This window comes from Pongo abelii, chromosome 2 (genome assembly GCF_028885655.2).
Source record: "Pongo abelii isolate AG06213 chromosome 2, NHGRI_mPonAbe1-v2.0_pri, whole genome shotgun sequence".
Lineage (NCBI taxonomy): Eukaryota > Metazoa > Chordata > Mammalia > Primates > Hominidae > Pongo > Pongo abelii.
Window position 1 is genome coordinate 150,046,518 of NC_085928.1, and position 13,467 is coordinate 150,059,984.

Consider the following 13,467-nt stretch of genomic DNA (forward strand, 5'->3'; position numbering starts at 1 on the left):
GATCACGAGGTCAAGAGATGGAGACCATCCTGGCTAACACGGTGAAACCCCGTCTCTGCTAAAAAATACAAAAAATTAGCCGGGTGTGGTGGCAGGTTCTTGTAGTCCCAGCTACTCGGGAGGCTGAGGCAGGAGAATGGCATGAACCCAGGAGGCGGAGCTCGCAGTGAGCTGAGATCGCGCCACTGCACTCCAGCCTGGGTGATGGAAAAAGACTCCATCTCAAAAAAAAAAGAATATGCCTTCAGAAGACCAACTGACCCATGAGTGAACTAGGACAGACACATGCCCCTGTAGGTTGGACAAAGTGAGTTATGGGCAGCTCCATATAAAAGAAGATGGAAAGGAGTACATACAGTGCAGCCTGGAAGCACTAGAGATTCAAAACCCAGGAAGGAGATAAGGTATAAATGAGGCAAGAGAAAGTGTTTTTGAGCTGAGCCCACCTACTTGATGTCTCACATGTGTCACATGATAGCAAAATGTTTATTAAATATTTCAGTAGAGCTTGGCAATGAGAGTATCTTCAGTTGCAGGCTCCCCAGAATGCCAGGTAGGTAGACCGTGTCACCTGGCAAGAGTTCACGAAACTATTTAGTATAGCAGGGCAGTGATTCAGAGGTTGCACAGGAATCAATAACACTGAACACAACTATGCTAGAGAAATGTTCTCCTGGTGTGGCTTAGTGCCCTAGCCAGACACATTCCAACCAGCCTGTGGGTGTTACAGAACATAGCCTGGATAATGCCCCTAAGAAAACACTGCCCTAATCATGTCCCCTTCCACGTTACCATGCTTCTTCTCAAGAGCCCCTCAGAAACTACATTTGAATCCCTGTCACCCCAGTGTGCAATGGAAACCCACAAAACCCGCCCCCATGTCTGCAAGGCCAGCTACAGCAACTGCTGCTGAGTTACATGCCTACTGCCCAGAGTGGGGAAGTAGCCCCATAAAATAAAATGTGATTTTATAAGGAACTAAAATCAGTAAGAATAAGCTAAGTTGCATTGCAATGACAACAAGCCCCAACTCTCAGTTTCTAAAATAATTCTCACTTCATATTTACTGAAAAATCAATGAGGGCTCTTTTCCGCCTTATGCACAGTCAGTAGACAGAGCAGCCACATTGCATGGCTGGATATGTAGCAACAGGAAAAGAAAACGTGGCAAATCATGCACAAACTCTTAAAGCTTCCACCTACAAGTGATGCCAATAATTTTTATTCATATTTTATTGGCCAAAGCAAGTCAGAAGGCCACATCTAACTACATCAGGGCAAGAAACTGAAATCTACACTGTATCAGAAGAAAAATTGAAAATATTGTATTAACATTGATGAACACCACAGCTTGTCCACCAGGCCAATAGATATTTGTTTGGCTCTCTTTCCCACGTAGAAAATACCCCCCTCCTTCCTTAAATGGGACATGCCCACATTCTCACCTCTTCCTGGTTCCAGGCTCAATGTCCAAGCTTTCCGAGTGATTTCTAGTGATCTCCTCATCAGGGCGAGATGCACAGAGGCCTGCAGCAGGCCACAAGGTAGCTGCACTTGATGTGGAGACCTATATACTAATAGGACAAATTACTTTCCACCAATGCAACCACCATGCCCTCCCCGCCAACACATACACATTCATGCATCTGCATATGTGCATGTGCACACATAGCATACAACAGTAGAATGAGGCAGACCAACCAGAAAACTCTTTCACTAAGGGGGAGAAATACGGTAGTCTTCGGTCCATAGCAATTCTGAAATCCCTTGGGGGCAGATGTTATAAGGGCCCCTCCCTTAGGGTGGGAAATATTATTTGTGGCCCTTTATTCCATTCCCTGGAAGATGTTTCCTTCCTTAGTATCCTTCTAGGCCACATCTGAAGAGGACATTGTCACTCCATAAATAGCTGCTGTACCATTATATCTCATTACAATTTATTTAAAAGCCATTCCACAAAAATAATTTCAAACATGAAACCCAAGTATACATTGACTTTCAAAGAATGTAGTAGAAAGAATGATGACGAGGGTGTTCACCAAGTATTTGTGGTCCTTTTTCCAGATATATGCTAGGACTGATCTCCCTTAGAGTTAGGTGTGGTCATGGGACTTGCTTTGGCAAATTAACTGTGAGCAGAAGTGCCTTATGTTGTTTCCTTGTGGAAACTTTAAAAGCTGTCATTGCAAGGAGGCCCTTTATATACATGGGGTGTTTACAGTTCTGAAATAAAATGTTATTTGTCACAATTTGTAGATAAGAAAACTGAGGCTCAGAGATGAAGGAGTTTACCCAAAGTCACTCAGTTGAATATGCCCAACCTCAAGCCTCCAATGCTTATGCTCTTTTCACTGTGTCTCACTGCCCTCTATTGCTAATTGGTCATTTTGCTTATGTAATTATGTTTGGAAAAAGGCAGGAGCTAATGTGTACTGATACAAATGCTACAAACCCTTTAACTCCTGAGACATATGACAACCCTGTAATAAATTTTTAAAAACACACAAGAATGCTGCATTCCCCTTACTAATCTTTTATTATGTAAAACCTAAGTGACCCACAAAGGAACAATAAAAGAGTTTCAGCTTTGGGGTTGAAAAAAAAAAAAGTGAACTCAAATCAAATCCCAGCCTTGCCATCTACTAGCTGTATGGACCCAGCAATATCCTTAACTTCCTGGAGCTTGTATTTTATTTTTTATCTATGAGATAAGAGTAAGACCCACCTCACAGAATTCCTGTAAGGACCAGATGCTAGGCACATCTAGTGTGGTTGGCATGTTTTGCTTGAATGATTGTGTAAATTTTAGAACATCTCCCTGTCCCCCCGCCTCCTCCACAACCCTCTCTGAGCCTCTCATCTAAGACCAACACTGTAGACAATCTGCAAGACCATAGCATGATCTAGTTTCTGTGGCCCTGGCTTTCCCATAGCTCCTTGCATGCACAGACTTTTTTCTCCTTCTTCAGGACTAACCCTCACATATAGACCCTGATGACCTTACAGGTTCACTGATGGTCAGAAAGGTAAATGAAGCTGGAAAATAGTCAGAAGACAGGTATTGGAAGGTGGGGCTTGAGATGTAACAGGAACCTGATCATGCAGTGTTTTAGGCCATGGGAAGATTTGAGTATTTTCTCTAGAGAAATGACAACCCATTGGTGAATTTTCAGCAGAGGAAAAATTCTTCAGATCTTTAAAATTGGGCTTTATAGAATGTCTAACAGTTCACTAGGAAGGTAAGGGAGGCAACACCATATGCTATGGCAGGGAAGTTTGGCGTCCGTGTATTCAGGGTTCCTTATCACTGGAATGTACGTGAACCACAAGGAGTGGAATCTGGGAAAAGGAGATGAGACCAAACCCTGGGACACCACACTGCTTTGTTAAAGACCTTGGATTCCCACAAATATTCACATCCTGCTTGAAGCCACATTTTTGTCTTAGATGAAAATATCAAAAGATCTTTCAATAAGACCTGATGCTGTGAAATTAATGGCCTATGATGCAGCCCTTATCTCTGCATGTTTCTAAACCTTCTGAAGTCCACTTATATACATAGTATAATCTCTCTGTGTGAACCTTTAATTGCCTTTGGGCTTGCAGTTGTGGGGAGTGTTTCAGGTGCTTTTGAGGTTGGCAAGGGAACTAACTCCCATTTGTGAAATTTCCAATGAGGCTTTAACAATGGGAGTAGAAAATGGTTTGATAGCAGCTGCTTGTTGGGATCTCCTGGGAACTAGCTCTAGCACTGTGGCTGGACAGTGTTCTGCAGCCCTAATTAGACAACTAGTCCTATTAGCCAATTTGAAAGCCAAAATAAACACTGAAACTTCATTTCCATTAGTATTTACTCTAGCAATGAAAAAAAAATGGGACTTCATTTACACTTAAGAAATGTTACCAGAAAGGCCTACAGCATGTGGCATCTCTCAATTGTAGGGAAAGGCCTGTGCAGTCAGGATGAACCTAGCATCACAAAAGAGGTCCCCTTCCTCTGTGTAGCTGTGGCTAATGCACACCCCCTTGCTATCATTTCTGTGTCTAGGATGACACAATATTCTCAGGATGGAGGCAGACCCTCTCCCATGGCTGAGCTCACCCTGTGCTGAGTCAGATGCTCCTGGCTTTAGACAAATACCAGGTTCCTTATTTCTCTCTGGGTCACAAGGTAAAAGATCATTTAAAAGACTAAATTAATTTGTCCTTTTCCTTAGCTTTCCTACTTATCCATTTCTAAGAACAAAAATTCAAGTTCTACTCATAAACAATAAAAATTGTATACTCACATCTGCCTCAATCCTGGACCTCTAAACTGGTCCTGATCACCCGGGTACAATAACCCAGCTGTGCAAGGGAGTGAGTCAGGTAGGCTGCCGGTGGTGCCAGACCAGTGCCTTAAGGGAGCCCTGGGGTTTCCAGGAGATGCTGCAGCACGTAGAGGTCCAGGGCATCTCTCCCCATGTCATGACCAGAGCAACTCTGTTTTACCTATTTTGTGTTAGCCGTTAATGAAATGGCTAAGCATGTTTGAAGAACTACAGTTCTAGGCACTTTCTCACAAAGCTACCACCCTGCTCCTTGCCTGATCCTCATCTATTCTTGGTGGAGATCGCATCTCAGGGCCCTGCTCCTTGCCTGATCCTCATCTATTCTTGGTGGAGATCTCATCTCAGGGTAGGCTACCTGTGACTCCACTCTAGTGATTGCCTCAGCCCCTGTCTCTACCAGGGGACTCTCCTCCAGTGTCATGGGTTGTAACCTTCCTAGAGTGTCCAGCCTTGCCTATGACACCTCCCTCTAGTCTTAGATAAGGAAGCCTTTCTACCCTGAATCCTGGTCTTGCTGAATCCTACCCTCTACTTAACAAATAAGGCAGCAGGATGTAGAGAAGCTGTTTCTAAATATTAGAGCCTGTAAATAGACAGATGCAGAATCCTCATTGTGGCTTTTGGGAAAAGCCAAAGCAAAGAATAGGAAGGGTCAAAAAGGGATAAGAAGGCAGAAATAACCCCTGAGAGTTGCAGTAAGCAGTAACGTATGATTTGTGGGTATAGGGAAATTGGAGCCTCATGTGGTCCTGAGATCATGTGGTTGCACATTTTCAGGTCATTTTTTTCTGCCAGACAACAGTATTAGTACAGAGGCTTGGAGTGCATGCCTTCATTTAATAAGCTTGGTCTAATCTTAATAAAGTCTGTGTTTAAATTATCCTGAGTCCCTAGGGTATCTACCGCTGGAAGAAAGAGGCACATGCTAGCATAATCTGCCTTACATTCAGGTCATGTTTTCCAAGGAGTTCTTCATGAAGCTCCAGTCCTACAGGATACCCTTTCACAAAGAGGCCAAGGTCAAGTTGGGGAAACAGGATAAGCCATTCCCAAACCACCATATTTGAGAGTCACAATGCATGTTCACTTACTAAAGGGTCTCAAAAGTACTCCAGTAAAGCAATCTGTTTGACTTTGATTCAGGTTCCTCAATCTTATGCAGCCATAGAACTCACTCTGTGAAACATCTTATTGGAGTTATTAATGCAGTTCTTCCCTATTAGGTCAAGAGTTTGCAGGGGGCAAGGGGCTAGCTGCTCTGAGAGATCCTCTCCTCTGCCTTCCTTGACTTCAGGATCTATAGAAGGTTGATAATTAATGTTTGTTAAATTATTTCCGATTCTTGAGGCTACTTTGACAAAGGTATGTGGCTCATGTTCTGGTACACACGGAGGTAACTAAAAAGATGTCTCTTAATATTGTCTATATTTAAAAATCGAGAAAAAATTGTTTTAGGTCCTGGAGTCAATTTGATATGGGGGTGCATTTGGTGTGAAGATGATACAGATTAAAATCTAGTTTAAAGTTCAGTGAATCATATCTGGAAACACAGTATCACTGAGTTATAATTTTAACTTTGTATCATATTTTGAAGATGTTATTAATTGGAAGATTTGATGAGGGTCTGAAAGCAAAAACAGTATCGTCTCTGAGATACTCAGTGGGAGAGGGAAAGAGACCCTAAAAAAAGAGACAGAAAACTCACCTGGTGCATCCCATCCTGGGATTCCTTGGCACCTTGCTCTCTATCATTGACTGCCAAGTCTGAGTTGTACGCAGCCAGCGCAGTGCTGAGCATCTTACATGTGTTCTCATTTAGTCCTCACAACCTGATGCATAGGCATAAGCATGACCCCCATTTTGCCAATGAGGAAACTGGGATTCAGAGATGATAAGTACCTTGCTGCGAGTCATGTAGAGCTGGACTTGAATGCAGGTCTATGCCACCAAAGCCCTCGCCCCTATGTATACTGCTGGACCACCTCAGCCAAGTAAGGAAGGCCAGAGGATTCTGGATTTACCCAAACTCCCTTGTCATTTTTCACACAGATTGACAGGCCCATCAGACATCATGTTTAGTAGGGGGAGGGGTGAATTTGGAGTCAGTAGAGAATTCTAGAACCTTCCTACTGCTGCTTATTTGCTCTAGGTCTTTGAAGTCAGCATCTTCCTTTCTCAGGCCCTTAGTTCCTTCACGTGAAGAGCAAAACAACATTCTGGATGATAGATGAAAGCCCTTCCAACTCCATGAATTTAGGTTCGCAACCCCAGAGAGCTGACATTTGTAGTCATCGCTAAGTTGTATGTTTCATTCACCGTAATGCTATAGAAATATGTGCTGGAAAGCCTGCAGAGGCAGATTCATAAAAATGAAGGGGTTGAGAAAGCCTGCTGGGAGTGTGCCATGGCCAGCCATGATGACAGGTCATCTGTCCCCACATGCCACCTGCAGCCTGCTGCTGTGTGAGCATCCCCCGGAATTGTGTGGACCGAGTTTTAAAGCTGCACTTACAGGGGTCTATTACGCACTTCACTTAGTCTTTGCATTCCACAGGTATCTACATCACTGAAATGAGGAAATGAGAGAAAGCAAGATTTCAGATGGTCTCGTTATTTGCATTGCTTAAAATTGACACCCAAGCATCCATGAAATTGTGTTCATCAAGGGGCATCCCCAGGAAACAGCCATACACAGAGGAGCATCCAACCCCAGCAAGAGTATACATGGCCCCCAGTCCTTTCCATGAGTTTATCAGACTAAATAGCCATGGGAATGACAGCTAGAAAGACCCACAGCATCCTGAACACACTTTGCACAGGAAGAGACTTAGCATGTTCACACTACATAGATGCATGCATAGATACCTCAAAATAGAAGAGAGTGGACATACTGGTTCAAAAGCTGTATTTATCGTGCATGAGCCCTGCCTCTCAAATGAAAGGAATCTGGGGGAATGAGTGTGTAGCTCTTCATTCCTGATGCAAACTCCGACTCAGAATAAGACAGGCTACATTAAATTGTGTTTGCTAAATACAACTGTTTTTTAAGACAACCATGTATTTCAGCAACCTTGACACCAGTTTCTAGGAGTTGCTGCTGAAGCCATTCTGTGTCCACAGAGCCCATTATGACTGAACATTTTCCCCCAGCATTGAGTCAGTCCCAACCCATCCCCCTCCAAGAAATTCCCTCTTGAACCTTCCCAGCCACATCTCATTGTCTGGCACATAGGCCAAAGGCTTGGGAGCAAGCAACACCTGAGTTTGAATCTTGGCTTCACTCATTTCTGGTTATGTGGCTTTGGTCAAGTTATCTAACTTTGAAAACCTCATCTATAAAAGTTTTAAGTGTGGCACATAAGAATCTCAATATTCAAACTTAAAAATTGTCTTTCTCACATCCAGCCTTGTTTCAGTTCAAGTCCCCAGTCCACCTGAGTGGGGGAGATTTAACTGCTGCTAATTTACAATTCTTCAGTTTCTGTATGGTGCTGGCTGATTGCAGGGAGATTTGTAGAGTGCTAGAGTTTTCAGCAGAGCCTCCAGGAACTTTTCCATGCATTGTGGAAATTGTGCTCACCTCTTCTGATTCTCAGTCACTAACGGTCTGTCAGAACTGGCAGCTGTCTTGGGATTACCTTACTTAGGGGCACACAGATATTTCTGCTGCTTCTCAAGCTTTCTCTGTAGGAACATCCGTGGTCCATCTGCCTAGATGTACCAGGCCAGCATTCCTTGCTGGCATCACACACCCCTGCCAGGGCTCAGCCCAGGAAGCAGGCTTCAGATGTCTCCGCTCTGCACCTCGGATGTCTTCTCCCTTCCCTGCCACAGTCACACCCACCCCCGTGTCTGGGGTGTTCTTTATGACTCTGGGAGGAGGCCAGATTCTTATTCTGTTTTTCCCCCAAAGGTTGATCTATACCCAGACCTCCTCCACCCTCCTCATGGTTTAGGCTTCTGGAAACCACACCAGGCAGAGACTCAGCTCCAGGCCCCTTCTACTCTTCTCTCTGCCATGACCCTCCCTGCGACAATGAGCTCAAAGCCAGGGTGTATTTAGATGGAAGGTAAGGTAGAAGAAACAACTAGGGAAAAATTAAAAGAACAGAAGCTAAGACTTCAAAAATACTGTCCCTCCACTTAAGGATTAAGTAAAATAGCATGCGAAAGAACTTGTCATGTTTCAAGGGCCTGACAAATGATGGTTATTTTTTTTCCCTCTTACCTGTTGGACACATTGCCTATATCAATTGTTTGGAAATGAATCATATCCTGCCTTAGAACATCTATCATACTGGCAATTTACTCATAGTTTTATTCTATTTTCAGTGTCTATATGTTATTCTCTCAAATCAATGTAAGCTCCTGAAGACCATGTTTCACATCTTAAATTAACTGAACCTAACAGAAGGCTAGTCATACAGAAAATGCTTTAAAAATGGGTGCAGATCTAGCATCAGGAATCCAAAATCATGTTTGCAAACATTTAAGGAAGATTCTTTATGGAAAAAATCAGGTTATTTTAAGATGATTCATAAGCATGTTTATGTCTAATTGTTAACCAGCAGAGGAGTCACGTGGCCTATGCAGCCTATGCAGACACCCTAGATATTCAAAGGAAAGATTTTTCAATATATCTATTATTTTTTTAAAATCCTGCATCATAACCACCCGAGTGCAAATATATTTCAAATTTTATACTGGCTTCCTGTTGAAAAATGCTCATTGAATCAATTTCCTGGAGCCTTGTCACTGATAAATAGACTGCATCACACATCTGATATTCTTGAGTCAAAAATATAGAACATGAGTGTATTTTGCTGAGAGAAGACGGCTTATAGGAAACTGTCTTAGCATTCAAGACAGTCACAAAGTTTGGCCTTTGAGGCTAAAGCTGCTGAGTGAGCAGTTGAAGAGGGTTAGAGGATAGATCCTAATGGGCTTTCTCTCAGTCTCATTCTAGGCCTGGTTGCCTGGCACCACCAGGAAACCTCAGCTGGTCCTGTGCATGGTTGGATGTACTCACACTATAGGAACACACACTTTACCACTTCCTACCGGTGTGGCTTTTGGTCACCTACTTCCCCTCTCTAAGCCTAAATTTGTTCATCTATAACTATAGAATGAGTATCTACCTCCCAGCAGTTTTATGAAGATTCCATGAGATGATGTATGCTGAGGATGTCACATGGTATTGGGTACATATTGTATGCCCAGTAAATGATAGTAGTTGTTGTTGGATTTGCTGCTCCACGGAGGAGGAGGCTGAGAAGAGATGACCAACCGGATGCCCTGGAGACGGGCAGCTCCACCATTCACACACAAGCTCACACCCTCCGCCTGCAGATCAACAGAGATGCCCCTTTGCTGGGACAGGAACATGCTAATGGCTTGAAGGAGCACTTTATGCATGAGGGCACTGAGGATTTAAATCAGAAGGCCCCAGTTAGCTTTCCCATAGCCATGGGCCATCTCAACTAATTCCTCAAAGCCAAATCTGTTTAGAGCTTTTTATAAACTGAGCACCTCAAAAGAAACTTATCCTTTATTTCCAAAGTGAAGATGCTTTGGGTGGCAAGTAACAACACTGTGGGTCAAAATGGCTCAAACCATAAAGATGGATGAGTGGCACCCCAGGCTGAGAACGTCCCAAGGCAGGGCAGAGAGCAGGGCAGCTCAGGCTCTGCTCTTCCCTGCTGGGGCTCTCCTGCCACTGCCCTTCTCCATGCAGGGCCTTGGTCATCACCAGTCTGCTGGCAAGATAGCTGCAACAGCCAGCCTCCCATCTTCCCAGAACTGTGTCCAGGAAAGAGAGCAAGAATTTGTTCCAGAAACTTTCAGAAGAGGAAAAATGGAAGCTTTTTATACAGAGGTTGACAATCAACTTATTTCATGATACTGGCCTCAATTTGTTCTCATGATTCTTCCTGGATCAATTCCTGTGGCTTATTGAATGCCAGGTGATGGCTTCATCCTGGGTCCCAGGTCCACTCCTCAATCAATCGCAGGTGCAACAGGGATGGAATAATCTAATCAGCTTGAACTAAAGAGAGTCTGTCTCTGGAGCTAAAGTCAATACCCTAAACTTTAGGGCTGCCTTTGCAAGAAGGAAGGAGTGAGATGGATATTGGAAAGACAACCACAGGACCCACCACTCTGCTGATATTCAAATCAACATCTCCTTCAATTCAAGCAAACAATTACAAAACGTCTGCTATGTGCCAGGCACAGTGCAGGATGCCAGAAAATTGCAAGACTCCCAGTGTTGTTGACAGGAATAAATGAGCTGACTTATGCAAAGTGCCTGTTGCAGCACTCAGCCCCTAACACTTGCTCAGTATTATCTTCCTTAAAATGAATAATGCATGAGTGATCCCTGCCATCCAGGAGAGAAAGACTCAAACTAATAAATTATAACAGTGTGCACAGAGTGACAAGAGTAAGCCTGCGGGTGGCACAAAGGATAGACATCATAAGAGGAGTGCACAAGAGGCCCAACCCCACAAGAAGCTATAGCCCAGTGGTTCTTAACCTTGAATTCACATTCGATTCACCTGAGAAGCTTTTAAAACTCCCCATACCAATTAAGTCAGAATCCCTGGGGATGTGACCCAGCACCAGGAATCAGTTTGTCTTTTTAAGGATCTCCAAACTATTAAAATGTGTAGCCAAGGCTAAGAACCACCATATTTTAGGCTACCAAGGACATAAACACCCACATGCAAACCATTAGCTAATAATGCCAGGTGGTGAAGGCTATGTTAAAATGAACGTTCTAAGGCTCAGGGTGGGGAGGGGGCAGGGTGGGGTAGGGCTCCAGGCAGGGAGAGGGTATGCAGGGGAGGGGTCCCAGGAGAGGGAGACACATGGTGGGCAGAGGGGATCATGGAGGGTTTCCATGAGCATCAGGAAACAGGAGGCTTAAGGGGCCTTAAAGAACTCTGAGATTTGCCTAATCTAAGCTATTATTTAGGGGTGGTGTCTCAGTATAAAGAGGAATGGGTTTAAGCAAAGGTGTATGGGCAGACATGGAAGGTGTATGGGCAGACATGGAAGGTATATGGATCTAGATTCAAACAGGAGAAAGAAAACTATAATTTCAACAGAAAAACCTTTTTAAAAATTATAAATATGGGGATTGGAGTACCCATAGGACTCTATGGGTAAGAACTCTAGAGAGAACTCTAAAGAACATAGAAATAGTATATATAAGGACCATCCACTACCCTCAGGGCTGAGGTAGAGCACCCCAGAAAAAGCCGGCCCACCCCCAAGCTGAGGTCTAGACTTTGTTGGCACAGCTTGGCTTGAAGAATAGCAGAGAAGTTGCAGGGGTGTCATTTGTTGGAAATCTGGCCTCTAGGGAGCCAGAGAAGACTTTCACAGAAGGTGTCCCACTGGAGCACACTCTGTTAGCAACTGCTGGTGGCAAAGAGGGCTGGGGAAGCTGCTGGCCAGGTGTTGCAAGAGCCAGGCATTGGGGAAGCTGAAGGAGCCACCAAGACAGCCCAGAAGAACCTGGAGGCAAAACCCAGAAGTGTGCCCTAGGAGCAAACAGAGGCCCAGAGAGCTTATGAAACCTTCCCAGGAAACTAGCAAAGCTGGAATTCAACCAAGGCCCATCTTTTCTATGCGTTGTTCTTCTCTGAACAAACAGTAGTACAAGATCCAGGCTGGGAAGGTTGCTCAGAGATGGAAGGAGCCTGTGCTCAGTAAAGTCAGTGAGGAAGGTCTCCTAGGGGAGATGAGGCTTCAAATGGACCTCAGAGATCCAATTTGGAAAACCAGGGAGAAAAAAGGAGGGAGTGGATTCCAAGCTGGCATGGCAACACAAGCACTTGGAACACTTGCACATGGGTAAAAGTGGACCTGAGCTCCCACAGGACTCAGCACAGCCAGGAGAGAGTATGACAGCAAACAGAAAGCAGGCAATGAGAGGAAAGCCGAAAGCAGAACCACAGGAATCAGGGAAGTCCTTTTATGTCAAAGGCCTTGAATTTAAGCACGTGTGAAATCAACACATTGTGAGAAAGCCAGAGCTCAGAAATGCAGCATTTCTAGTATTCCTCAGTCGCATGCCAAGCTCTCAGTGGAATGTAGGGAAGCAAATGCCAGCTTTGAGGTCAGACAGACCAGAACTAGAGCTCCAGCTGCAGTGTTTAGCTGTATATGTCCTGGGGCAAGTACCTTAACGTTTTTGAGTCTCAGGGCTCTGCACCTGCTAGGTGAAAACAATGCCACCACATCATTGCAGGTTTGTTCAGATGAAGTCCCTGACAGAGAGACTGGCACAAGGCAGGCCTGAAGTTTAATCAATGACACCTTCTCCCTATTTTCACTCATGAGAGCCCTCCAGTCTCCTAAGACAGCGTGCCCTTGAAAATAACCTTTAAAATTCAGAAATGCCGGGATTCCTAAATCTGGTGCAGCCAGGGAATGCCAGGGTATTAGCAGCATATAACTTCTTACTGAGATTCTGGCTACTGTGTTCATCACTCAGAAGGAAAAGCTCAGGTTCAGGGGACACACAGTCAAGGTGTCTTTGGGCTACATGGCCAAGTGGTGCCTTGAGGTGCTGTTTCCTACCCAGTCTTCACAGGGCAAATGACGGTGTTTGTTTTTTCAGGAGGAGAAGTCACCAAACCACGGTTTGCTCAGTTCTTTCATGGAAGCCTGGCCAGTCTCACCATCCGCCCTGGCAAAATGGAAAGCCAGAAGGTGATCTCCTGCCTGCAGGCCTGCAAGGAAGGGCTGGATATTAATTCCTTGGAAAGCCTTGGCCAAGGAATAAAGGTAAGGCAGGAGCTGGCATCACTCCCAATAAGACAGTGATTCATGATGCCCAGCCTGCACAGCGCCAGCACATGCCGGGAAATGGAGCTTCCTGGAACATTACACAGAAATGGCTCCATGGCAAAGGTGCAGCCACGAGATGGGGGTTCTGGGGGGAGATTAGTAACCATGACTTCCACGATGGGCTTCTGCTGCCATCTTCTGAAACTCCTAGATCAAGCCCTTGTGTATAATCAGTCCACTACCCAAAAGCAGGCACATGTTCAATATCCACCTGGAGGAAGTTGTTGTATTTCTTTTTTTTGTGCGTTAGTTGGCTGCTCTGTTGTTTATTTGGCTA

General features: G+C 44.5%; 1 protein-coding gene across 1 annotated transcript in view; it reads left to right on the forward strand.

The window, feature by feature from the left end:
• Positions 1–13,467, forward strand: part of CLSTN2 (calsyntenin 2) — a 636,147-nt gene that overhangs the window by 603,410 nt on the left and 19,270 nt on the right. The window contains exon 10 of the mRNA XM_024245139.3: positions 12,961–13,127. Within this exon, the coding sequence (XP_024100907.2) occupies positions 12,961–13,127 (167 nt within the window). The remainder of the gene's footprint in view (positions 1–12,960; positions 13,128–13,467) is intronic.